Raw genomic sequence first — 22,784 nt, forward strand, 5'->3', positions numbered from 1 at the left:
TGGGTGGCTTGGGCCTCAGCAGGCAGGTTGGGCGGATTGGGCCTTGGGGGGCCTGTGCCTCGGGGACTGGGCTGAGGGTGGGTTGGGTCTCAGGGGCCCTGGGCCTTGGTGACCAGGCTATGCAGTGGATTGGGCCTCAGGGGCCCTGGGCTTCAGCGACCTCGCTACGCGGCGGTTGCGGGTAGGTGATTTTGGCCTTGGTTGGGCCTGGGCCTTTGTGACCAGTCTGTGGGCGGGTTGGGCCTCAGGTCAGGCCTTAGCCTCAGTGGGAGTGTCTGGGCCTTGGGAGGGCCTTGGCCTCAGTGGGCGGGCCTGTGCCTTGGGTGTTTCTGAGCCTCTGCGGCTTGGCAGAGGGCTGGTCTAGGCCGGGGTAGTAGAGAGCTGGGGTTAGTGGCAGTAGGGAGGTATTGTCTGTATCTGATGACATAAAAAATACCTCTCTCAGTCTCTCTGTACTGTGGGTACCCCAAATTTCCTGATATCCGCGCCGATATCCCTCTCTATTTGTTCGACTTTGTTAGTTGATGCTTCCTTTTCTCTGGAAATGCAGCCTTTTAAGTGGGGTTGCTCTAGCCCTGCATTCCAAGGTCTGCAGGGGGCAGGGGCACTCGGGAAGCGGGAGCCGCATGCAGGCAGACAAAAGCTTAAAATGCCTGTAAATCCTCAGCAATTAGATCTTTTAAAAAAACGAGTTCAGATTGTTGAAATATAAGATCTTATGTTTGTTCAAAGACTGTCTGTCTGCTAGACAGAGGTTTCTTATGTGCAATTCTGCCCTTTTCCCCCGGAGCCCTACCTGAGCTGCCTGGTCCAGGAAGCACCGCCTTGGTGATTTACTTTTGGTTTCTGTCCTGGTTGGAGTTCGTTCCTCTTGCATGCTCATCTTCTCGTCTTTCATAATGTTAGGGAAATTTTCTTCCAGTAACTCTTTGACAGTTTTCTCTGTGCTTGTCTCTTTCTATTTTGGAATTCTGATCATCTGTAAATTGTTACTCTTCATGATGTCCCACATTACTCTTAGGCTTACTTTGGATTTTTTCATTCTTTTTTTTTGATTGTTTTAGCATAGTAGTATTGAGGAATTTATTTTTAAACTCACTAATTTGGGCTTCCATTGCTTCGTATCTACTCCTTTGCCCTTTCAATTTCTGAGATCTTAATATTAATCTTCTGGATTTCTAATTCCAGGTTTTATATTGCTTCCAGATTTGCATTAATTTGTCTGTTCTCATAACTGTTTCCTGAATTCTAAAGCTTTTAATGTATTCTCCTTGATTACCTCAATCTTTCTTTCGATCCTTTGAAGGTACCTAATTATCATTCTTTTGAATTCTTTTTCAGTTCATTTTATTAACTTTTCTTCCTTAGAAATGTTTTCTGGCTCTGCATCTTCGTCATTTGTTTGGGCCATTCTCTCTGTTTCTTCGTGTGAGTAAAATTGTCTGTTGTCTCTGAGGCATTGTGGAGTTGTTGTATTTGTAAAAACAAACAGTGCAGTTGGACCCAGAGTGGAGAAATATCTGGTGGGTTCCTACAATTCAAAGAGCTCATGAAGTGGTTGTAGAAGGGATGTGACAGCAGAGTTCCTGGCCCTATCGATAGTGTTCCTATTGGCCTCAGTGTTATCTATGTTCAGTACACTAAATCCAGAAGTAGTTTGTGGGGGCCCTTGATGTAACAAGTTTCAGTGTCTGTTAGGACCACAGGGACACTGAGCTGTTAGGACCACAGGGACACTGAGCATAGGGTGACTGGTTAAATATTGGTCTGGTGCCTCTACGGGTTTTGTAGGTCTGGAGTCTAGTCCACGTGGATCCTGGCATACACCAGATCAGTGCAGCTAACTTCCACTTCACACTGGGATAGCTCTCAACCACGTGGCTCCAGATTCCTGGAGAGCTGGGTCTGCGCTGGGGATGGATGAGGGTGGGAGTTGGCCATACTTCTGGTCACCAGGGGAATGTGAGGGAAAATAAGAAATTGCACCTTTTCCAACGCCTGCACGATTCTGCTCTGCCAGGCTTCCCTCCACTGCCAGAGCTGCTCACAAGGTGGTGGAACTGTGTCTGGCCAGCCTTTCACCTATCAGTCTCCCTTTCTCACCGTCCCTGCTCAGCCTCTCCTCTCAGCAAGCACTCCATCCACCTCTCTCACTTTTCTTCTAAAGTTCAGGGTACCAGAATTTACATCTGTGTCTGTTTTATTTTGTCTCTATAGATAAGTATTTTTGTAAGTTTTGCTAGAAATTGTTGATAGTTTATCTTTTACAAGTTCCCTCTGTGAGTATGGTGACATTGGAGTTATTCATTGGTCCCCAGATTCATGTGGTGGTGGTGGTGTGCCTTGGAGTTCATTCTGACTCAGTGACTCTGTATAGAGTTTCCGAGTCTATAAATCTTTCTAGGAGCAGAAAGCCTTATCTGTCTCCTGTGGAACAGCTTGTGGTTTTGAACTGCTGACATTGAGGTTAGCAGCCTAACTTAGAACCACTACGCTACAAGAGATTTATATGAGGGCAAATAATGGCTTCCAGATTGAGTTCAGAACTTGAACTAAGCCTACGTGTTAGCAGAGGGCTAGTTCGGGGGACTCAAGCTAAGGTGGTCTCTTTAACTCCTGGACACCCCTTGTGGTAGGAATGCACACAGATGTTGGAAAGGTGAGGTGTGTCCAGAGACAGAGCTGTGGACGTTTCTGTCATCTTCCTGCATAAGATACCCATAGCAGAACCCACCTGGATCCTGGCACCAAAGTGGTGCAGCCAGCCCCCACCTTACACTGATGTGACTCTGAACCACTTAGCTCTGGACTCAGAGAGCAGGGTCTGTGCTGTATAGAAAGAAAGAGGAAACCCTGGGGTTCTTTGGCCACAAGCCTGCTGTTGTCTGGTTCCTGGTACAGGAAAATACTGGACTTTGGGCCATTTAATGTAAACAGGAAGGAGTAGGAATGACCAGGGGCTTCTGGGATCTTATGTGAAGCACTGCTCATAGTCTATCCTACCAGTCAGTGTCGTGAGGAGGATAAGGGAGTGAATGAGGATTGCTGGTCTGTTCTTGCAGGTGCATGATCCCCAGGCCACTAGTGGGTCCAGGAAAGACAGTGTCAGACATTGATCATTCAGCTCACAGAGGATTCAAACGGCATGTTGTAGCTCTCAAGCTCACTCTTCATGTGCTTTCATTTTTTATTTTTAGTAAGAATCTTGACTTGACCTCAGCACAGATGGAAGAAGTCAGGAGAATTCCTGTAGTTTTCCCAAAGCACTGGGCGTGAGTGTAGGAACTGCTGTAGGCCCAGCCCCAAACTGCCCTTGGCACCAGATCCCACCTCTGGTTCTAATTCTGTCCCTCTCGACCTCTGACTGCCCTCCTAGTGCTGACTGAGAAAGGCACTGGGATCATGTTCAAAGGGGAGGCCAGCTTGTCCTGTTGTCTCAGTGGAAGAGAAGATTTGTCTCCATTAATTCATTTAAAAATAAAAATTGAAAAAGAAATAAGATCAGATGCCCCTTTGGAGATAAATGGACCCCTGAATTCATCTCAGATGTAAAAACTTTTTCTGTAGGTTGGCGGACTGTGTTCAAATTAATGCCTGGAAAGTGGGACCCGTTCTTTTTGTAAAGGTCTGAACGTGTCCAGTCCCCATGCACTGCTCGGGTGGAGAACAGGACAGGCACCATGTATTCATAGTTCCCAAAATGCCTTTACTTCAAGTCTTCAGAGTCGATATCATAAAGGAGCCTGGGTGCCACTCTCCCCACACTCTGTAGGTCTGAATCTCTTTATATAATGTGCAAGCATATGTTTTTCTGTGTTTCTCCCTCATAAGTCTCTTATTTTTTTCCTGTTACTGGGATTATGTTGTTTGCTGTCTTTCTCTCTTTCATTGTGTTACTTCTGTTTTTTCATTAAGGATATGAGTTTTTGAGAGCTAGAAAAAAAGACATAAATTACTTAGCATTTGAATTATGGTGTTGTTAAGAAATATTGAATAAACAGGGACAGCAAGAAGAATGAACAAATAAATCTGCTGTGGAAGTACATCCAGAATGCTCCTTACAAACAAGGATGGTGAAACTGTCTCACATAGTTAGGACGGATTGTCGGATGGGACCAGTTCCTGTACAAGAACATCATGCTTGGTAAAGTCGGTGGTCAGGGAAATAAAGCTCTCCAGTGAGATGGATTGATACAGTGGCTATAGCAGTAAGCTCAAACATAGTAAGCATGGTTCAGGATTGAACATTTGTACTTAGGTTCTCTAAGGATGAGACCTGGAGAAGTAATATACTGTGCATTGTTGTTGAGTGCCGTTGAGTCGATTCTGACCCATAGTGACCCTATATTGGGTTTCCAAGGAGCAGCTGGTGAGCTTGAACCGCTGACCTTGCAGTTCAAACTGCTTTGCAGTCTGGTGCATTAACCCACAGTGCCACACCAGGGTTCCATACTGTACATAAACCTAGTTAAATGTTTTTCACAAGTGTAAAGTTTCATACAGTAAAAGCTTTCTTTTACATGCTGTCGAGTTGGTCCAATTCATAGCAACCCTGTAAAGGTTTCCCAAGGAGCAGCTGGTGGGTTTGAACCGCTGACGTGATTAGCAGTCCAGTGCTTATCCTACAGTGCCATATCAGGACTTCAAGAGTGACATTAAATATCTAAATACAGAAAGAGAGCATGTATGCAAGATAGCTAACTCCTTGATATAATAATGCATACTAATCAAAATGATTACACTATGATTTTATCTATGACTTTCTGCAACTACAAAGTTGTGGTTGGTGATGGAAAGCATGGTCCCCGTTATCAATATCTAGAAAGTAGCCACCGCCGTCATCTCCGTGTGCTTCCTTTTTGGTGTTTTTCTTAATTCTGCTGTTGTGTGAGTGAAAGTAAAAGTTCAGTCTTTTGGAAATAGAGGCTGATTCCGCTCAGTCTCCAGTAGTCTGCTGTTTCCCTGTTATACAGAGTAGTGCGAGCACTAGCTCATGTCACTGGCCATGCCATGGAAGCTTCCCAGGAATGTTTTTAAGGAAAAGGGGCCCTAATATGTTTTATTTCTTAGTTCAGAAAGCATTCAGGAAAATGCATTTTCTTGTGCAGAATGCCCCAGCATATTTGCCATAGTTGAATGCTTTCTTAAATTTTCCACTAACAGGTAGATTTCTGTTTCCAGTTCTTGGCATTCTGTGCTTCATCAGCAAAACACTTAAGTTTACCAACCTTTTTCTTATGGGCTCACCTAGATAACTTAATCCCAAGAACCAGTCTCTTGGGACTCCGTCCCTGACCCGTGGTCCAGGTCAGATCCTTGCTGTATGTTCTCATGTCTCCATGTATGTCATTTTCGTATCTTTATCCCAAAGACAGCTCTACATTTACTTGTATGGTCATTTGAGTAGTGGCTGGCTCTCCTTCTAGCATGTAAGTTCTCTGAGGGTACAAACCATGCCTGATTTTTTTGGTCATATAAAAATATATGTTGTTCTGTCCCCAGTGCTTGACACAGGGCCCGAAGAAGGACATCATGCTGGTAAAGTAAAGGTGCCCAGTAGGTACTAATTGAATGAAGGCATTCATAGATTTTACTCATGCCAATGCAGTCTGTTGATAGGAGTCAGTCTAGTGGCTTTCACAAACTTCTTTCCTTAATCAGAACCATTTTTGTAAAAAAAAAAAAAAAATTATGAGAGCCTTGCATTTTATAGAACATTAAAAAACATAAAAATGGCACTCACTCTGGGCTGCTTTCCTGCCCTATAGTGTGAAATCCCTTGTCTGGGCCTGTGTCTCCAGCTGCAGAAGTCGAGGGATATGCCTGGACCCATTGTGGTGACCTTGGCTTCCTGTGGTGTGCTACTAGGGAACCCCCAAGGTCATCTACAGCAGCACTGGGCAGTTTCTCTGGGCCACGGGTGTTAAGGCACTGCACTCTAAAGTAGTGTGGGGGATAGGAGCTGGAGAGAGGCTTAAACTTGAAGCTCATTTACCCTCTAGAAAATCTAAGCTAAAAACACTCAGCAGCCATGCTTTCTCCATTCCCTGAGGACAAAAAGTAGTTTTAGCTTCTCTAATCTCTCCTTTGGCTTCCTAGCAGAAAAGCTAGATAAACTTATACAAATTCGTCTTTCAAGGCAACCCAAGTCTTTCTAAGTGCAGAGAGCTTGTACAGATGGTTTGTTTCCTTAAGGTAGCCTTTAACTCAGTTCAAAAGCGCTCCTGTTGTTCAGGTTCAAGATGAAAGGTCTGTCCCCCTTTCTTTACCTCTCACGGCATGAGACAGAGATTCTTTCCCTAGTTTTATTCCCACCAAACTCTCAGTAGCCGCAAAACTTTGTTTCTCTTTCCGTTTCCCCTTCCCCATTACCACCCTACACTTCAGTGTCCATGCCCACCCAGCAGTGAGTTGTGCCAGCCGAGGTGGCCTGAGCTGCTGCTCTCACATGAGACATATGTGTTTGAGAACCGAATTTCCTGATTCCCTCCTGGTCAGTCAGATGTGTCCAGTAGCCACACAACCAGATTTTCATCAAATATTGTGATTCTCCTGTGTATGATCATGCAGTCCCACACAGGGGGAAGCCCTGGAGGCTTTCTAAAGACAGATAATAATAGCAGATGGGCTGAATCTCCTGCCCGACCCTGTGCAAGTTCTTTTACCCCCTCCTTGGTGCCCTTCCACCTCTCCTCAGCCCATGCTGCTCCCTCCCTGGCCTGGGCATGGAACTCATGGCCAGCCATTCCTGATTATGCCAGCACCTGTTGTAAAGTTTTCATTATTATTTTGAGCAGGAGATTGAAGAGTTTTGTCAACAGGAGTTATGTCATAGGGTGCTGATTTCCACGTGTTCCATTCCGTGTTCCTCTTCACTACAGCACTGAGATTCATGTATAATCCTGGGAATTCTGGTCTGAGACTCCTGAATGTGCCAATGACAAATGCTCTCTGAGGTGCTTGAGGGGAGCTAGAAAGGTATCAGCCAAGGCACCTAAATGTCTCAGATGGGCTTCCAGTGGACAAAGCTGGATCTAACTTGAAGAGAGGAGCCTGATAAACAGCATATAGCATAAGAAAACATCTATATACGGTTGATTTTAAAACTTTTAAAAATCCAATTTTCAAATATTGAACATAGAAATTATTTGGCTGAAAAATGTAGCTTCTATGTGAGTTTTAAAATCTGAATCACACCTTTAAAAAAAAAAATCTAAATCACAGTAGACCTGTTTTTCTGAGTATTTATGGCATCTGCTCAGTCTCATGCGGATAGTATTAAAACATACTATTGACAGAGGTGTGTAGAGCCAGGCACATTGCAGATACTGCCTCCTTTGCATCTTCTCTTCTACCCTATGTGGTGAAGGTGACTCGCATGTACATGTAGTAAATCAAAGCCCCAAGTCCTGGTGTGGTGCTGTAGGTTAAGCACTAGACTGCTGACCACAAGGTTGGCATTTCAAACTCACCAGATGCTCCTCAGAAACTCTATACAGGGTTGCCGTGAGTTGGAACCATCTCCACGGCACTAATCAACAGCAACAAAGTCCGGAATAGATAAGGACTTGCCCAGGTCACTCAGCATTGAAATGAGAGAACCAGGATTGGAACACAGAAATGTCGGACTCAAAAGCCCACATTTTGTACCAGAGACTAACTCTTCCTGGTCAGTCAGCCATCCTGGGGTCTATCCATCATTATATTTCCTCATAGGGGAGCACAGTGACTCTGTAGGATAAGCACTGGACTACAAATCATAAGGTCAGCTGTTCAAGCCCACCAGCATCTCTTCCAAAGAACATTGAGGCATTCTGCTCCTGCAAAGATTTATAGTCTCAGAAACTCTACACAGGGTTGCTGAGTCAGAACTGACTTGATGGCACTTAACAACGTTTCCTCACATGGAAGGTTCACAGCCCTCTCGCTCTATTTCTTCAGGGTTTTGTTTTGCTCTCTTTAAGGGCATTGCATTTTCCGTGTGAAGGCAGAAAGTATGTTTTCACCCTCTTATCCCTCCTATTGGAGCTAAGCATGTTTTGGCATTTTGATTACATTCACTTGTTGGAGCACTGTTTTCAAAGAAAACCATAGAAGGAACCTCAGAGCCCTTTCTGCTGCTATAACTGGCAGTACAGAGCCTACCACCTTAGAATAAAGATTAGATTCTTTTGCCCCAAGCTAGTTCTTTAAACAGCTAATAAAAGTGTGGAGATATGTCCAAGAAGGCTGCCCACCTCTCCATTCAATCTCTCTTCATCTCCCGCTCGTGGTTGGCATTTTATACCTCTGCAAGTTTTATTTTCCTTTAAAAACATAACTCCTCTTTCTTAAGTCCCAGTCATGGCCACTGTTTTCAGTTCAAGCTGAGCCAGCTTACTTCCTTTCCAGGGCTGCCTTCTGGTCCTATTGGAGGCCTCTGTTCTTTCTGCCTTGGAGCAATGAATTTTGGTTTGGTTTGGTTCAGTTTTTTCCCAGTGTAACTCCCTTGGAATTTTGACATTTCCTGTTGTGTCTTATTCTTAGGTATTGGGAAGAATGTGGTGTGTGAGAAGGCAGCAACCTCAGTGGATGCCTTCCGGATGGTAACAGCCTCACGCTATTACCCACAGCTGATGAGCCTGGTGGGGAACGTGCTGCGTTTCCTGCCTGCCTTTGTGCGCATGAAGCAGCTGATTGCTGAGCACTATGTGGGCGCAGTGATGATCTGTGATGCCCGCATCTACTCTGGCAGCCTGCTCAGCCCCAGCTACGGCTGGATCTGTGATGAGCTCATGGGTGGTGGGGGTCTGCACACCATGGGCACCTACATCGTGGACCTACTGACCCACCTAACTGGCCGGAGAGCTGAGAAGGTGCACGGGCTGCTCAAGACCTTTGTGAGGCAGAACTCAGCCATCCGTGGCATTCGGCATGTCACCAGTGATGACTTTTGCTTCTTCCAGATGCTCATGGGTGGGGGGGTGTGCAGCACAGTGACGCTTAACTTCAACATGCCAGGTGCCTTTGTGCATGAGGTCATGGTGGTGGGCTCTGCAGGACGCCTCGTTGCTCGGGGGGCTGACCTGTACGGACAGAAGAACTCGGCCACACAGGAGGAGCTGCTGCTAAGGGACTCGCTGGTCGTGGGCGCAGGACTGCCCGAGCAGGGGCCCCAGGACGTCCCACTGCTCTACCTGAAGGGCATGGTGTGCATGGTGCAGGCCCTGCGCCAGTCCTTTCAGGGGCAGGATGACCGCCGCACCTGGGACCACGCCCCTGTCGCCATGGCAGCCTCATTTGAGGACGGGCTGTACATGCAGAGTGTGGTGGACGCCATCAAACGATCGAACCGATCTGGGGAGTGGGAGGCAGTGGAGGTGCTGACAGAGGAGCCCGACGCCAACCAGAACCTGTGCGAGGTGCTCCAGCGGAATAACCTGTGAGGCTGTCCATGGCCTCCCTGCCACTGGGCATAGGGACAAGGGAGGGAACCAGAAGCCATGGCAGAATGGTGTGGCCACAGCAGAAATGTGGCTTTACTTCAACAAGTCCACTTATGCTTGGTCTGGGTGAAGCCTAAGGTAATCCTAGGCAAACACCCTTCCCTCCCCTCACGTACTCTTCAGACTGGCAGGGTGGAATATGTTCTGTCACCTTGGACCAGTACAATATGTGTAGGTGGCGCTACGTGCTGCCAGGTGTCTGAATGGTTACATGGTGAAGGAGGGCCACCAAAGTTTGACCTGTGAGCTGCTTCATCCAGGTTTGTGGCCCTCAGAGAGTAAGAAAAGCACAAGGAGCCAGCTTGGCTGATTCCTCAGACTAAGGAACAAGGACAAGAAATCTTGTTTCCATGCCCTTCCTGGGCTGGGGCATCTCAGGAATGGTGAGGGCAGTGCATCATCCCTTGGGGATTTCCCCATGCTACCAGGCCCTTGAGGCCTCCTGGATGCTCCTCTTCTAGTAGGGAGGAGGGGGTTTCTTAATTAGGTGAGCTCTCAGGGGCTATTTAAGGAGCCCTGAATTGGCAGAGAGGAAAACAAGGGAGAGATTTAGAGCATCTGATAAATGTTAATAAAGAAAGAGAATCTGACATCATGGCATGTGGTGTTTGTGTGGTAGGTTGGGATTTGTGTTTGTCTTTAATAATGAAAGGCTTGTTTATTGTTGTAGATGGTTGTAATTCTTCTCCTCATGACTCCTCAGCATCTCTGAGTCTGGCCTGGACCCACTACTGCCCTATGCATGGCTCTGGTCACTGCCCCGCACTCATCACTGTATTTAGTCCTTCATGACCAAAGTCCATGGATCCCTTGAAACAAAAGTCTCCTCAGAGGATAGGACTCAATTCTCTCTGAAGGGGCTTTGTGGGATCTTCCATTTCAGGGGAACAGTTTGGAGCCTATTGGGAGAGGAAATCAGGAGGGAGTTGTGGTCTTAAAATTCTGGAGTTGGCATCAAGAGAGAGGAAGTGAGGAGAGCTTCCAGAGCAACTGAAGGGAATGGCCTTGAGGAAGAGCTTCGTGTGCCCCCTGGGAGTGGGTTTAGCTGAAAGCTGACTGACCCATCCAGCTGGTCACCAGCCATCCACAAGGCAGTAGTCTTTACCATGTAAGTTGCAGGTCAGGGGAGTGTTGTCCCTTTTGTTTTCTTGTCTTACTTTGCTCTCCTGTCAGGATTGCGGAGGCTGGACCAAACTTCTCTACCCTTCTCTTTTTGCTTTGTCCCGGGCTCCTTGCCAGAAAGGCTTAGGAAAGGAAAACCTCCTTTTTCTCTTGGCATTCCTTATAGAAGTCACCAGGCTAGTTTTTGCCGTGTTGTCCTGGTTGCAAATTTTATCCTTTTGAGATAAAATAACAGTGGGCAGTATTGGACTGTGTCTACTACATGCTGCCCCACCTAGGGTAGTAAACACTGCATATACTTTATTTGAATCTCTAAGCAAGTCTATGAAGTAGTACTATTAATGCACCCATTGTTCAGTTCAGAGGCCTAGAGGGATAAAAAATTACTTGCCGTCTTATAAGCTTTAAGTGTTGAAGCCAGCACCCAGTCAGGACCACCTGACTACAAAGCCTGACCTTGGACTACCCGTTTTCCAGCACTGTGACTCCACTGTGACTTGACTGGCAGTGCCTTGTCTTCACCACCACCACTGGGAGCCCCATCCAGATGGTTGTTTCCGTCTTGCTGCGGGAGCCAGTCTGGCCTGAGGGATAGACTGAAAGATGCTAGCAGGGGCAAGAGTTAAAGATGATGTAATGGCCACACCCTTGCCCCTGGGGATGATGGTCAGAGCTCCAGATCAGTCCCTAGTGTTCTACTAGGTCCTTCTTAAATTTGGGGATTGACCCAGGAAACACAGACACCCAGTGGACCTGACCCAGATGCTCTTACGCAAGAAAGGGCCATATTGTCAACCCAGCACTTAGGTTTTAGAGGAATCTTTGTTCACAAAGGCAGTTGCTAGATGTCCTGGAGGAAACTGCAGCAGCTTTGGTACAGGACCACTTTTATGAGTACGCTGGGTCTTTTGGCAATACCTCCAGAACCTAGGTCCATGACAAGGAGATGGGCCTGGACAGAATTCACATGCATGCATGTGGCCAAAGAAGCCTGCAGGGTGACTTGAGCCAGAAACTGTGCTTCCAGGCTTGTCCTGCAGCGCCCCCTACTGGAGGAAGGCAGCATCTCTACCTCCCAGAATCTTATGTCAAGCCAATTAATTCTTCCTTTGGTCAAAGTAAACAAGGTTTTCCCCGGTGGGTGAAACTCTTGGAATCTTCTCAATCAATAGGTGAGAACTTCCAAAATACCTGTTGCTTACTACCAAATCTAACTCTGAACCAAATCTAGGCCTTGTACCTACTTAGACAGCGGCAGCTTTCTCACCTCCCTGGCCCCAATCTCCTCTTTCCCATTCTGCCTTTCACACTGAAACCCAAGTAATCTCTCCAGAATGTCAAGCCAAGATTCCTCCTTGTCTACACCACTTCCTGGCAGGAAAAAGGCACAGGGCTACCCTTGGGCAAGGTCTGGTCCTATTGTTGTCTGGTAGCAAGTCGAAAGTGTTCCCAAGTGAGCTACTCTTGGAACAGTCGAATGAACTCTGACACCTCAGAGGGGGTAGAATGCTAAGTGCTGGTCCCCAGATACAGGTCAGACCAAAACAGACCCTCTCGGCCCCAAGTTTTTCTCTTAGTCACCAGCCCTCTGATCCTCAGGTGCATCTGGGAGTCCTTACACAGAAACCAGGTCCAACCCTCAGGTTCTAATTCAGTGACGTCTGGGGTAGTGGCCTGGAATCTGTATTTTTGTCAGGTTCCCAAATGATCCAGATGACCAGTCAAGCTTTAAACTATGCATTGGGGAATCTCACAGTCTGTGAAAGTGGGATCATGTTTATTGTCAGCAAGCCCAAGATCCCAGCAAGTGAGGACATGAACCAAATAAGCCCCTCCACCTGAAGGCCTAGGCTTAGTGGGGAGGGGAGCCACCAGAGGGACAGGACAGTCACTTATACTGAGGAGAGAGTGGGGGCACAAGAGGGGCAGCACAGACACTCAGCATCTTGTCAATGTCCACCTGGGTTGACTTATCTACCTCAGCCTTGATTTGGCCACTGACACCCAAGCTGGGAAGACCCCGAGGATCCTCTGCAGCCTCCTCTGCCAGGGGGGCCAGAATGTGGGTGGGGGGCACTAACGTTTTGTGGCAGGGCACAGAGAAGCCTGAGCCCACCTCACCTGCCACGGGCAGTAAGGCCTGCAGCTGTTCCACACCCACCTCCTCAGAGACCAGGACCAGTTCCGATTCCGGCTCAGTGTCAGCCTCTCTGTGCCCTTCCCCTGCCTGGTTCAGCTCAGGGTTGCAATAGTTGATGTACTGGTACAGGGCTCGAAGGCGCTGGGCCTTTCCTACAAGGACCCAGGAGAAGGCAGGGTTGGAGCACCAGGCTGTGCCATATTAGGGGGACTGGTGGGCAAGGGAGGAAAGGAGAGTCCAGGGTTGCCACTCACGCTGCAGCCCCAAGATCTCTGAAGGGGCAGACCCTGTGCTGACTGCATCAGGGAGTGCCGGGGCCCCCAGACTCTTGCGCTTCTTGGCTTTTTTGTGCTGCTTGGCAGATGGCTCGCTCTGGCTCCCCTCTGGCGTCTCCTTGTGCAGCGGCAGCTCAGCTTCAGCCCTAGGATGGGGGGGGGGCCCGCAAACGAAAGCCATGGACAGGAAGCCTGAGGAGCTAGTCTATGCTCAGAGACTAGGGAATGGCCCAGCTTGCTCATCATCCAGGCCAGATACTGCCCCCTTCCTGGCCAGTGTTCTCTGTCCCCTCAAAGACCTTCAAGCTCCCTCTCTCTTGGTGCTGCTAACCAGGGCTCTTGAGAAACAGACGAGGTGGGAGGTAATGGTGGTGATAGGGGACAAAGGACTTGCCTGCAGAAATGCAGGCTTTAGGAAACCTCTAGTGGGGTGAGCCCTACTCCCCAACCCTGAAGCTCCTCCTCTCTGAAAGCACCCTCACTTGGTCAGCTTCCTCTTCAGACCATGACTGGGTCTCACAATGGAAGCTAGGGACCTGTGGCTTCGCTCATCGGGAGCCTTCGCCTCTGTCTTTAACCTCTCCTCCTGGAGCTCTGGCTCTGAGGTTGGGCCTGTTGGACACTCAGCTTCACCCTGGGTCTGGCAGGCTTCGTGGGCTGACGCCAGACACTGGTCTTGGGTCACTGGACACTAGAGGTGACACAAAGGTTATTGGTCACCATGGCCAAAGGATACAGAGATCAGACGTTAGAACCCAACATTAGAGACACACCAATAAGGGGTACCAGCCCATGATCCTTCCCACCCTCGGAATCTGCCCTGGCAGTTAGAGGATCAGGGTCGCCCAGAGTTCGACCTCCGTTGAGTGTTGTAGCCAAGTGTTTGAAAGTCAGAGGTCTCCATGGTCACCTCAGAGGCCTCCACAAGGCGTACTGGTCCCACAGCAGTCCCCTTCTGGGCCTCGGGCCCCCTTGCTGCCTTTGCTGAGGCCATGGCAGCAACGGGTCAGCGCATCCTCCACGGCGGTTCGGGAGTGGATCCCAAGATACTTGCTGAACCTCACACGCCCGAAGGCAAGAGAAAAACTGGGAAGGGTGACTAGAGACCCTTCTCTACAGTCCCGTCCCACGTCAGCTGGAACTACAAGTCCCAGAAGGCTTTGCACCTGAGGCCCTGACTCTTAATAACCTCAGGGACGGAAGCCTCTGTTGCCTAGCAACAGCAACTCCCGTCAGGTCGCTGCAACGGGTGGCGGAACGGATCCAGTGAGACCCCTGACTGGGTGTTTTGGGGGAGGGGCTGCGAATGGGGTAGAGGCGTGGACTCCAATCAGAGGCTGTGGAGACAACGGGCGCGGGCCGGGGTACTGGGAGGAGGTCGGGAATGAAAGGCACGACCAGAATCAGGGACCGGATCGTGGGGGAAGTGGGGAAGAGTGTCCGAGTCCGGGACTGCTCAGCCTGGCATGCCTCTGTGCACCTTTGCAGGTTGGCGTCATGTGCGAAGGCCCATCCCGCATTTCTGGGCCCATCCCGCCGGACCCTACGCTCTGCCCAGACTACTACCGGCGTCCGGCCTCGGGTGAGTGGGGGCGAGCGTGGGAAGCCCGGGGCGGGGCCTGGGGGAATCGCTCCTGGCTTCCTATCGCACTCAGACCCGCTCCTTAGCCCTAGGGCGCCTAGAGGGAAACGCGCGAAAGCTAGACTTCCTAACCTCGGACCCGGTCCTGGACGCCATTCCTCCCCGCGGCCCTCGCATCAGTCCCGAAGCCAGAGAGATCCTGGAACGTGGTCGGCGCGGCATGGGAGCCATGCTGCTGCAACTTGGGGGTATCTCCCTAACCCCAAGGGCCTCTCCCAAGAGTAAGTTCCGGGAAGAAGGAGCGTCAAGAGGAGTCTGAGGTCAGACGCGGAGATCAAAAGCCCAAAAGCCGAGGGCTCCTCCTTCCCTAACCCTTATCCAGGCTTTTTCCTTTTTGAGGCAGTTTCTCCAACTATAAAAGAAGGAAAAACAAGCTTCTTTCTCGCAGGAAAAGAACTAAAACGAGGTAGTCTTGGGAAATCTCAGCTTCTCGCATTCATGTAGCCAAGTAACATTGTTTACTGAGTGCATCCCTGTGTGGCAGGCCTCACGTAGTAGGAGCACAGGGTTAAAGAAAGCACTGTTCCTCATGAGTCAAAGTGGAAGACAACAAGCAAGTGAAGAGATTAATATACAAGATGATTAATGGTATACTTTGCAATAAAAATGTAAAGTATAATCAGGCATAGAAGATGATTACTATGTAAGGGAGGAAACAAGGTGATGTGGTGGAATGTATGTATGAGAAGGATCTAACTTACAGGGAAAGGGCAGGGAGCTCCTTCTGTAGGAGGCAGGGTGTGGGCCTGTGTGTGAACTGGTGGGAGTAGAATTGAATGGGTACTACACAGGACAGGGCCTAGCAGCATCTCTTCCTCAGGGAAGGACCCTAAAGATCATGAGAAGGAGAACCTGAGACGTATCAAGGAAATACAGAGGCGCTTCCGGGAGCAGGAGCGCAGCCGGGAGCAGGGCCAGTCCAGGCCCCTGAAGGCTCTGTGGCATTCACCTAAATATGACAAGGTGGAGTCCCGGGTCAAGGCCCAGCTGCAGGTATCTACCTTGGGGAGAAGTATTGCTCATCTTGTTGATCAACAAGCAAATGACCCCCTGATGTGGCTTATGGAAAAGGATGAAAAATCACAAGGGAACTTTGCTAACAGAGGACTAAGAGAAACATGGACCTGCTGCAGGCTGGGATTGGAGGCCTTCTCACAAGTGGTGATGGCTGGACTGACCTTAATAGACAAGTTAAGATTAGGCAAAGGGAGAGTAGATGAGAATGTGTTCTAAATATGGAACCTCACAGACCAGAGGGAGTCTGAGCAGTGGGAATCCAGAGAACAAGAGCATAGATGAGGCTGAGAAGTCAGCTGGGCCCCCATCAGAAAGCCATTTTCACCCCTTATTTTTTATAACCATCAGAAGGGCAGGGTGGGGGTGTGGGATCTGTCTTAGTAGATAGTAGCATACCATTCCCTTATCCAGGGTTCTCAGGAGGAGGAGCAGTGTGGAGATGAATGTGGCTGTTTGGGTCTGGATCTCAGGAATGAGACTCAAGTTACTGAGGATCAACTGAGGACCATGGGACCAGAGAAATGAGTTCTAGATTTGAGGGCTTGGAAGCCAGCTGTCAGTAACCTTAAGGGGCCAGAACCAGTAAGTTTGTCTAGGAAAGGAAAAGAGGGTCATAGCTCAGACCAGGACTGAGGTAGGAGGAGCAGTGTATTGTTTTCTTAAAGATGTGAGACACACATGTTTAAATGCTGATGAAAAGTAGTTCTTCAAGAGGAATAAGTCCCACAGAGATGGGGATAGGAGAAATCCTGAGAGGCAGGAGGAACAGAGGCAAGGTCTTAAGGCTGGAGATTCTGACTTCAGCCTGACCAATCTTTCTGCTATACCTTACTCTCCAGGAGGCTAGCCCTACTTCTGGGACAGAGCCAGCCCACTTCCTGAGGGCGCACTCTCGCTGTGGCCCTGGCCTCCCACCACCCCGTGCCTCTAGTCCCCAGCTAACCCCACCAGATTCCAATGATAAGGTAAGAAGCTGCATGGGAACTGGAAGATTCAGGGGGATTCCGGAAGGCCTCAGACCCAACACAATACTATCTGTGTTGATGTACATGCCTTGTAGGGTCCAGGCCTGGGTGTGGACTTCATTAGCCACAACGCCCGCACTGCCAAGAGGGCCCCCCGGAGGCATTCCCGCTCACTGCAGGTCTTGGCACAGGTGCTGGAGCATCAGCGGCAAGCCCAGGAGCACTACAATGCCACACAGAAAGGCCACGTGCCCCATTAGTAGGTCCCAAAGCCTAATACCCAGGGTGAGGGGCACCTATGGGTAGAGGGGGGCAGGAGTCATCTTTAGCCCTGGAGTCAACCCTGAGTCTGTGCATTCACAGCTTGTTAGAGCGCAGGGATCTGTGGCGGCAGGAGGCAGAAGCCCACCAGCATAGCCAGTCAGACCCCGCCATACCCCCTGGCCATACTCGTATGCCTGAGAACCAGCGGCTGGAGACACTGAGCTCTCTGCTTCAGAGTAAGTATTCAGGCAAGAAAGGCTGGATGAGGACCCACTGGGGAACCATGCACCCCTGCCCAGTCCTCACTGTTTCTGGGAACCCCCTATAGGCCAGAGCCAGCTGCTACGCGAGCTAGTGCTGCTGCCTGCCGGGGCTGACTCGCTGAGGGCCCAGGGCCACCGTGCTGAGCTGGACCGGAAGCTGGTGCAAGTAGAGGAGGCCATCAAGATCTTTTCCCGCCCCAAGGTCTTTGTGAAAATGGATGCCTGATTACCTTTGGGGAGTAGTAACAGAGGCCCATGTGAGGACCACTACCTGGATGCAAAGGGCTGGGGCAGCTGGCCATAGAGTGGCGATCTGAAGGCAGGAGCAGTAGGGCAGGTAGTACCCAATAGAGCACTCCTCCCAGGCTCCGCTGGCTGCGAAAGGGCCAGCCCAGCTGCTTTACCCTTTGTCAAAATTAAACGTTTTGTACACAGCTGCGTCTGCTTTCTTAAGAGCTTTTGCTAGCCCTAGAAATATCACACCAAATATCAACCCTCCTCCCTTCACCTTCTATTTCATTTCTAGGTCAGGAAGGCAAGCTGTGGGGTGAGGGAGAAGGATGGGCCCAGGACACAGAGGGACCAGAACTGCATTTGTAGAAAACCTTTAATGTTTCCCAAGCTGAGAGAGCCCTGTAAGCAAGCTGAAAAATCCCCACCAAGGAAATTTCTGCCCGCCCCCAACAGCATGGAATGGCAAGGGGCTACGACCCTGCTTGTCAGAGGCTGAAGCCACTACCATCTCCTCGAATGCTACTCCCCCAGCCAGAGCTGGCCTGCTCCTGATCATCCAGGGAGGGCAGAGAGCTGCAGGCACCGGGAGGTAAATGACCAGGGTTCATGTTCCAGTATGGGGGTCCCTGGGACAACCCATTAGAAGAGGGAAGCTGACGGTTTTCCATGATCAGGTCACTGTTGTCATCATCGCTGTCAGGCTCAAGAGGCCGAGGCCGGATAGAGGGAGGCCTTGGCAGACGCCCCGATGCCCCCCGCACCACATTATTGCGCTGATTGGCGGGCTTGACAGTGACGATGAGGTTGTGGCTGTTGGCGACCATCATGTCCGTCACCTGATCCAAGGTCTTCCCAGCCACTTCAATGCCATTGACCTCGAGGATCTCATCACTGACTGCCAGCAGCCCTGTACGTTCAGCTAGACCCCCACGTACCAGGCGTGAGATAAAGATGCCTGGAACCCGCTCCAGGCCCTGGGGAGCCACGCGTACACTCATGCCGTCTCGGATGTAGAAGCCTAGAGGGCGATCCGAACCATGCTTGTGCAGCCGCACCCTACGGTGAGTTTCAGGCAGTAGGTCCACGTCGATGACAGAGGAAACCTGACGAAAATCTTGGGGCAGACTGATGAGCAGGGGTGGCCGGGTGCGGAGGGGAGCCACTGGCCGCAGCAAGAGCCCTTTCTTTCGTCGCTGCAGGGAGTTAGAGGCAAAGGCCAGGCCACTGGAGTCAGCTTCTGCTATAGGAAATGGGACACAGATCAGAGACCTTGACTTCTACTGTTACCCATCAGAGCCCCCAAGGCCCTTTTCCACCAGGCCCAGACCTGGAGAAGTGGGTACTGTAACTATTGCCTACCACTTGGAGGTCAGGCCAAGGGCAGAGACTGCAGAGGGTGAGGAAGCCTCCGTGCCCTGGGCATAGGGTAACCTCTTAGTCAGGAGAAGACCTTTCCCATGCCCTTCCCCACTGGCTGTCCCCTTACCAACCCCCACCCGGTCACCAATTCCCCTCACCCCGCTTCTGCACCAGCAGACGCAGTGGTGGGGGCCCGCTGGCCAGGGCCCGGTGCAGGCTGTCATCATTAGTGAGGGGCAGCAGATCGCCATGAGCATCCGTATAGCCGAGCAACACGTCCAGACCCGGGATCTGGTGTACCGCACGGAGCAACTGGGAGAACTCCTGGAAGCCGCTCACGGAAGCTCGGGGCAGCGCAAAGCGTCGGAACTCGGCATCAAACTGGAGGGCAGGAGTGGGGGAAGAAGAAGGGCCAGACGTGAGCCTGAGCCGTTTTCTCACTCCAGGTCCCAGGGGGGTGGGAAAAATAAGACAGTGTCAACAGCTGCAGCCCTAAGCCCAGACCTCACCACCAGTACACGAACGCTGTCCAAGGTCTTATCCCCGCCCTCCACGAACCCAGGCCACAGAGGGACTTTGGAGGAAGGGTCGTGGAAGAAGGAAAGATGAATGAGGGAAGATGAGCACAGAAGCCGGTAAATAGGGCAGGTGAAGAGAAAGGTGGTAGGGACCAAGGAGCCGGGAAGGGAGTATGAAGGAATTGGAAGCGTCTAGGGCCGAGGCCGGAGCCGGAGCATAGGGGCCCTTACTTTGCTCTTCACCTCGACGATGCTGTCAGGACTGCGCGCTGGGGTCCTCTGTGGCCTGGCCATGGCGGGGCCGGGCGGGCGGGGGGACCGCGCCCCAGGCGGCCCGCCGAGGCGCAGGTGCACAGCCCGGCCGGCGGGCCTGCGCCGCCCCGCCCCTGGCTATAGCGTTCGCTCCACCCTCCAATCCGGGCCATGACGTCACGGGACAGCGACGGGATGGAACGCAGAGTCCACACGTTTCCTAGGAAACAAGGTGGGGGTGGGGAGGAGTAGTCTTTTGATCTCTAGTTACGCTACGTTCGCGTGTCCCCGGAATCTACGGGGAGTGTGAAGGAAGTGCTAGTTGTCGAATGCTGTATTTCCTTTGAAAACTGAATCCTAATATTCAATGCAATTCACTTTGACCATTCTTGATCGCGGCTTCTAACCAGCCCTTGATCACTTATTGGCTAGTGCCACCGGAGTCTTGACGAGCGGCCCAAACGTCGGGGCGCTACTAGGAGAAATAATCCAGAAGGAAAATTTGGGCTAAAATCCAATCACCCAAACAAATTGAGAAGACCCCGACCAGAATTTGTTTGTGCGCATGCGAAAGGACTCATATGGGCGGGCCCTCCGTTCAGGCCCGCCCAGTTGCAACGCGCTTCCTTTTCCGACGGGGGCGGAACCGCGACGTCCGCGGGAAATCCTGGCGGGGTGTCAGGCTAGCAGCTGCTGCGGTTATGGCGGGCTCGAGGAGTTTGGTCCTGCGGCCCTGGATTCGAGAGCTGGTCCTGGGGTCTGAGACATTCTCTGGTCCGCGGGCGGGTCAACTGCTCGAGGTGAGCCTTTCCCCCACGCCCAAATCCGGGTGTCCGGACAGGGGCCTGTGCAGTAAGATTGACGCCGGTCCACGCCGCCGCCAGGTACTGCAAGAGGCCCAGGCCCCCAGTCCTCCTCTCACCCCTGGCGTGTCTTTTGTCGGGGCTGCGCTGCTTGTGTCCGACGGAACCCATAGCATCCGATGCCGTTTGACAGGAAATGCCCTGAACACCTCCGACTGGTGAGAGAAGCACCGCAGAGCCAGCGGGAGGACGCGGGGCTTGTGTTGAGCGGGGCTAGACGGTGAGGGTTGCATTCGCTATAGGGAGAAGGAATTTGGTTTCCGCGGGACTGAGGGCCGGCTGCTGCTGCTGCAAGACTGTGGGGTCCGTGTCCAGGTGGCCGAGGACGGCGCGGTGAGTGATGAGGTTGGCTGGGGCCAGTTTCTGGCTGGGTCTGCCTTTTACTGACAACACCTGAGAGTCATTTCTAAACTCATCACTCCAGCCCACCGAGTTCTACCTACAGGTGGATCGCTTCAGTCTGCTACCCATGGAGCAGCCCCGCGTGCGGGTGGCTGGATGGTAAGTGAAGTCCTCACCCTCCACCAGTTCTGCCCCTCAAGGCCTGGTCAGCGGTGCCATGGGCCTTTGGTTGTGTTTTGGACTTGAGCCCCCTGTACCATTGACTTCCTACCACCTTCCTCATTTTCCCCAGCAACCAGGACCCGGATGTAAAGAAAAAGCTCTCTGACTGCCTTGAGTGAGTGTAGGGTTGGGCTTTGGGTTAAGTGCGGGTCAGTCAGGGGATATCACAGCTGAGTGGACAAACCCTTGTACTGCTCCTCAGGTCTGTTTGCTTTGGTTCCTATAGGGAGTACCTGTCAGAGCCCACCTCTCCTAGCCCAGGCACTCCAATGGGTTGGCCAGTGACCCTATCTCCCCATGGAGTGACCTCTCCAGCCACTACCTCATCAATAAGCCCTCTTCATCTCTCCCACTCTTTCTCTGTGAGCTTTGGCTCCTCCCCTGGCCCCCTGCCCCCAGGCCTGACACTGTCCCAGCTTCTGAGTGAGGTGCCGGAAGACCAGGAGCATCGGGAGGCGCTAGTGCACCTGGCTGAGAGCTGTCTGCTGATGGCTGGCCCTCTTACAGCACCTCCCATCACCCGCTGGGCTGCCTCAAGACGCAAGAACATGGTCAGTGTGGGTCTTCCTCTGGGACTTGCATGTCTGAGTGAGGAGTTTGGCAAGGACCGGATTGAAGTTCATGTTTCATAGGGAGACACTGTGTACACTGTACCCAGCCTGTGGCTGCATATTTCTGAGAATGACCAGCAGATCTTGAGCTCTCTGGGCCCAGGTCAGAGAACACAGGGTTAAGGGGAACTGGAGTGATTGAGGGGCAGTACCTGGGTTTCAGGGCCCACAGTGTTGATAAGTTGCCTCTGAATCCTCAGGCCGTGAGCTGCCCCCACCAGATTCAGCTCTTCAGGATCTGTCTCTGACCCTGACTTCCTCTCCTTCCTCAGGTTAGGAGGTGCTCTGGCTACAAGCACTCACTGCTGTCACTCAGGGTTTCAGGGCTGCACTGCGGGAGATGCTTTGAAAGAATGGGGGATGCTCACAGGCCACTGGGATTCTGAGCTGGGAGGCATGTACCACACACAACACAGTGAACTCCCTTCTTCTCAGGCACTCCTCCGGAGCTCCCTGGTCACACGCAGTCAGAGGAAAGCAGTGCCAGTATCAACCTTCTGCCTGCCCTGTCCTTGGTGACTGCAGACCTGGTGCAGAGGGACAGCTCCCAGTCCCAACCAGTTATTGACTCAACCCCCGGCCCCTCATGTTCTCTACACCCCAGCAGTGCATCCAACTCCACATTCCTGAGCTGTACATCTAGTCTTTTGTCCCTTGACCATGTCCCCCATGCATACCAAGCCCATGTGACCAGGGCTCAGAAACCTAGTCTGGAGTTCAAGGGACTAGGATTGCCCCCACAGAATCAGACACCCTCTTCAAGGACCAGCGCTACCAAGGAAGCCTTGGCTCCCAGTTCCACGTGGGTGAGCATAGTCTGTACAAGTGGCGAGTGGAATGGGGTGGTCCCTGGGTAGATCTGGAAGGAGGGCTAGGGTATCATTGGATGGGATTAGGGGCCTTGTTGGTCCCTTCCCCAGAACCATACCCCTTTAGGATTCCCCAAAGAGGCATCGTGATGGTTCTGCCTTCCAGTATGAGTACTCGCCACCCTGCACTTCCCTCTGTGCCCAGGTCCAAGCTGCCAGGTGAGTGCCTGGGGCAGCCCCATTTTGTTGGCCACCAGCTTGCGTCTACAGTGATCTGAAACGTTGGTTCTCTCCCCAGGCTCCCTCCTGAGCTTGTGGCCTGGGCCTTGCACTTTCTGACCGAGCCATCACCAGAGTCTGAACTAACACAGGTGTGAAGTCTGTGAGCACGTGGGGGTGTA

At 51.3% G+C, this 22,784-nt stretch overlaps 5 protein-coding genes across 6 annotated transcripts in view; 3 read left to right on the top strand and 2 right to left on the bottom strand.

Annotated features, from left to right (window-relative positions):
• The window catches only part of GFOD2 (glucose-fructose oxidoreductase domain containing 2), a 19,500-nt gene extending 10,075 nt beyond the window's left edge, over nucleotides 1-9,425 (top strand). The window contains exon 2 of the mRNA XM_006860241.1: nucleotides 8,527-9,425. Coding sequence (XP_006860303.1) covers nucleotides 8,527-9,425 — 899 coding nt within the window. The remainder of the gene's footprint in view (nucleotides 1-8,526) is intronic.
• Nucleotides 9,426-12,495: 3,070 nt separating this feature from the next.
• On the bottom strand, nucleotides 12,496-14,016 carry LOC102826096 (chromosome unknown open reading frame, human C16orf86). The gene is made up of 4 exons (XM_006860334.1): nucleotides 13,933-14,016; nucleotides 13,505-13,713; nucleotides 13,002-13,222; nucleotides 12,496-12,899 (listed from the first exon to the last, which is right to left on the bottom strand). Exons 1-4 carry the CDS (start codon nucleotides 14,014-14,016, stop codon nucleotides 12,496-12,498), a joined length of 918 nt encoding a protein of 305 aa, XP_006860396.1.
• Nucleotides 14,017-14,519: 503 nt separating this feature from the next.
• ENKD1 (enkurin domain containing 1) lies at nucleotides 14,520-17,399 on the top strand. The gene is made up of 7 exons (XM_006860242.1): nucleotides 14,520-14,604; nucleotides 14,691-14,885; nucleotides 15,485-15,657; nucleotides 16,521-16,646; nucleotides 16,742-16,905; nucleotides 17,010-17,146; nucleotides 17,239-17,399. Exons 1-7 carry the CDS (start codon nucleotides 14,520-14,522, stop codon nucleotides 17,397-17,399), a joined length of 1,041 nt encoding a protein of 346 aa, XP_006860304.1.
• Nucleotides 17,400-17,760: 361 nt separating this feature from the next.
• Nucleotides 17,761-19,664, bottom strand: PARD6A (par-6 family cell polarity regulator alpha). Of its 2 annotated transcripts, none has more exons than XM_006860244.1 (3): nucleotides 19,516-19,664; nucleotides 18,925-19,147; nucleotides 17,761-18,644 (listed from the first exon to the last, which is right to left on the bottom strand). In XM_006860244.1, exons 1-3 carry the CDS (start codon nucleotides 19,576-19,578, stop codon nucleotides 17,893-17,895), a joined length of 1,038 nt encoding a protein of 345 aa, XP_006860306.1. In that variant the 5' UTR covers nucleotides 19,579-19,664; the 3' UTR covers nucleotides 17,761-17,892. The 2 variants fall into 2 exon arrangements, with proteins under 2 accessions (XP_006860306.1, XP_006860305.1); XM_006860243.1 differs by having other exon boundaries at nucleotides 17,761-18,647.
• A 573-nt stretch (nucleotides 19,665-20,237) lies between these two features.
• Nucleotides 20,238-22,760, top strand: ACD (adrenocortical dysplasia homolog (mouse)). The gene is given in 12 exon segments (XM_006878326.1): nucleotides 20,238-20,336; nucleotides 20,421-20,557; nucleotides 20,642-20,732; nucleotides 20,824-20,900; nucleotides 21,034-21,078; nucleotides 21,190-21,224; nucleotides 21,363-21,514; nucleotides 21,596-21,692; nucleotides 21,775-21,854; nucleotides 21,991-22,380; nucleotides 22,511-22,602; nucleotides 22,682-22,760. Coding segments are annotated over 12 exon segments (1,374 nt in total).
• The last annotated feature ends 24 nt before the right edge of the window (nucleotides 22,761-22,784 follow it).

This window comes from Chrysochloris asiatica, unplaced genomic scaffold (assembly GCF_000296735.1).
Source record: "Chrysochloris asiatica unplaced genomic scaffold, ChrAsi1.0 scaffold00037, whole genome shotgun sequence".
NCBI lineage: Eukaryota > Metazoa > Chordata > Mammalia > Afrosoricida > Chrysochloridae > Chrysochloris > Chrysochloris asiatica.

Excerpts from the sequence above, each read along its gene's own strand:
- ENKD1 (XM_006860242.1), top strand. The coding sequence starts at position 14,520 with ATGTGCGAAGGCCCATCCCGCATTTCTGGGCCCATCCCGCCGGACCCT. Across the intron at positions 14,886-15,484 it reads CCCAAGGGCCTCTCCCAAGA|GGAAGGACCCTAAAGATCAT; the intron begins GTAAGTTCCGGG and ends TCTCTTCCTCAG. Across the intron at positions 17,147-17,238 it reads ACTGAGCTCTCTGCTTCAGA|GCCAGAGCCAGCTGCTACGC; the intron begins GTAAGTATTCAG and ends AACCCCCTATAG.
- LOC102826096 (XM_006860334.1), bottom strand. The coding sequence starts at position 14,016 with ATGGCCTCAGCAAAGGCAGCAAGGGGGCCCGAGGCCCAGAAGGGGACT. Across the intron at positions 13,223-13,504 it reads CTGAAGAGGAAGCTGACCAA|CTCCTCAGGCTTCCTGTCCA; the intron begins GTGAGGGTGCTT and ends AGCATAGACTAG. Across the intron at positions 12,900-13,001 it reads AGAGATCTTGGGGCTGCAGC|GAAAGGCCCAGCGCCTTCGA; the intron begins GTGAGTGGCAAC and ends GGGTCCTTGTAG.
- PARD6A (XM_006860243.1), bottom strand. The coding sequence starts at position 19,578 with ATGGCCAGGCCACAGAGGACCCCAGCGCGCAGTCCTGACAGCATCGTC. Across the intron at positions 19,148-19,515 it reads TCGTCGAGGTGAAGAGCAAA|TTTGATGCCGAGTTCCGACG; the intron begins GTAAGGGCCCCT and ends CCTGCCCTCCAG. Across the intron at positions 18,648-18,924 it reads TCTGCTGGTGCAGAAGCGGG|CAGAAGCTGACTCCAGTGGC; the intron begins GTGAGGGGAATT and ends CATTTCCTATAG.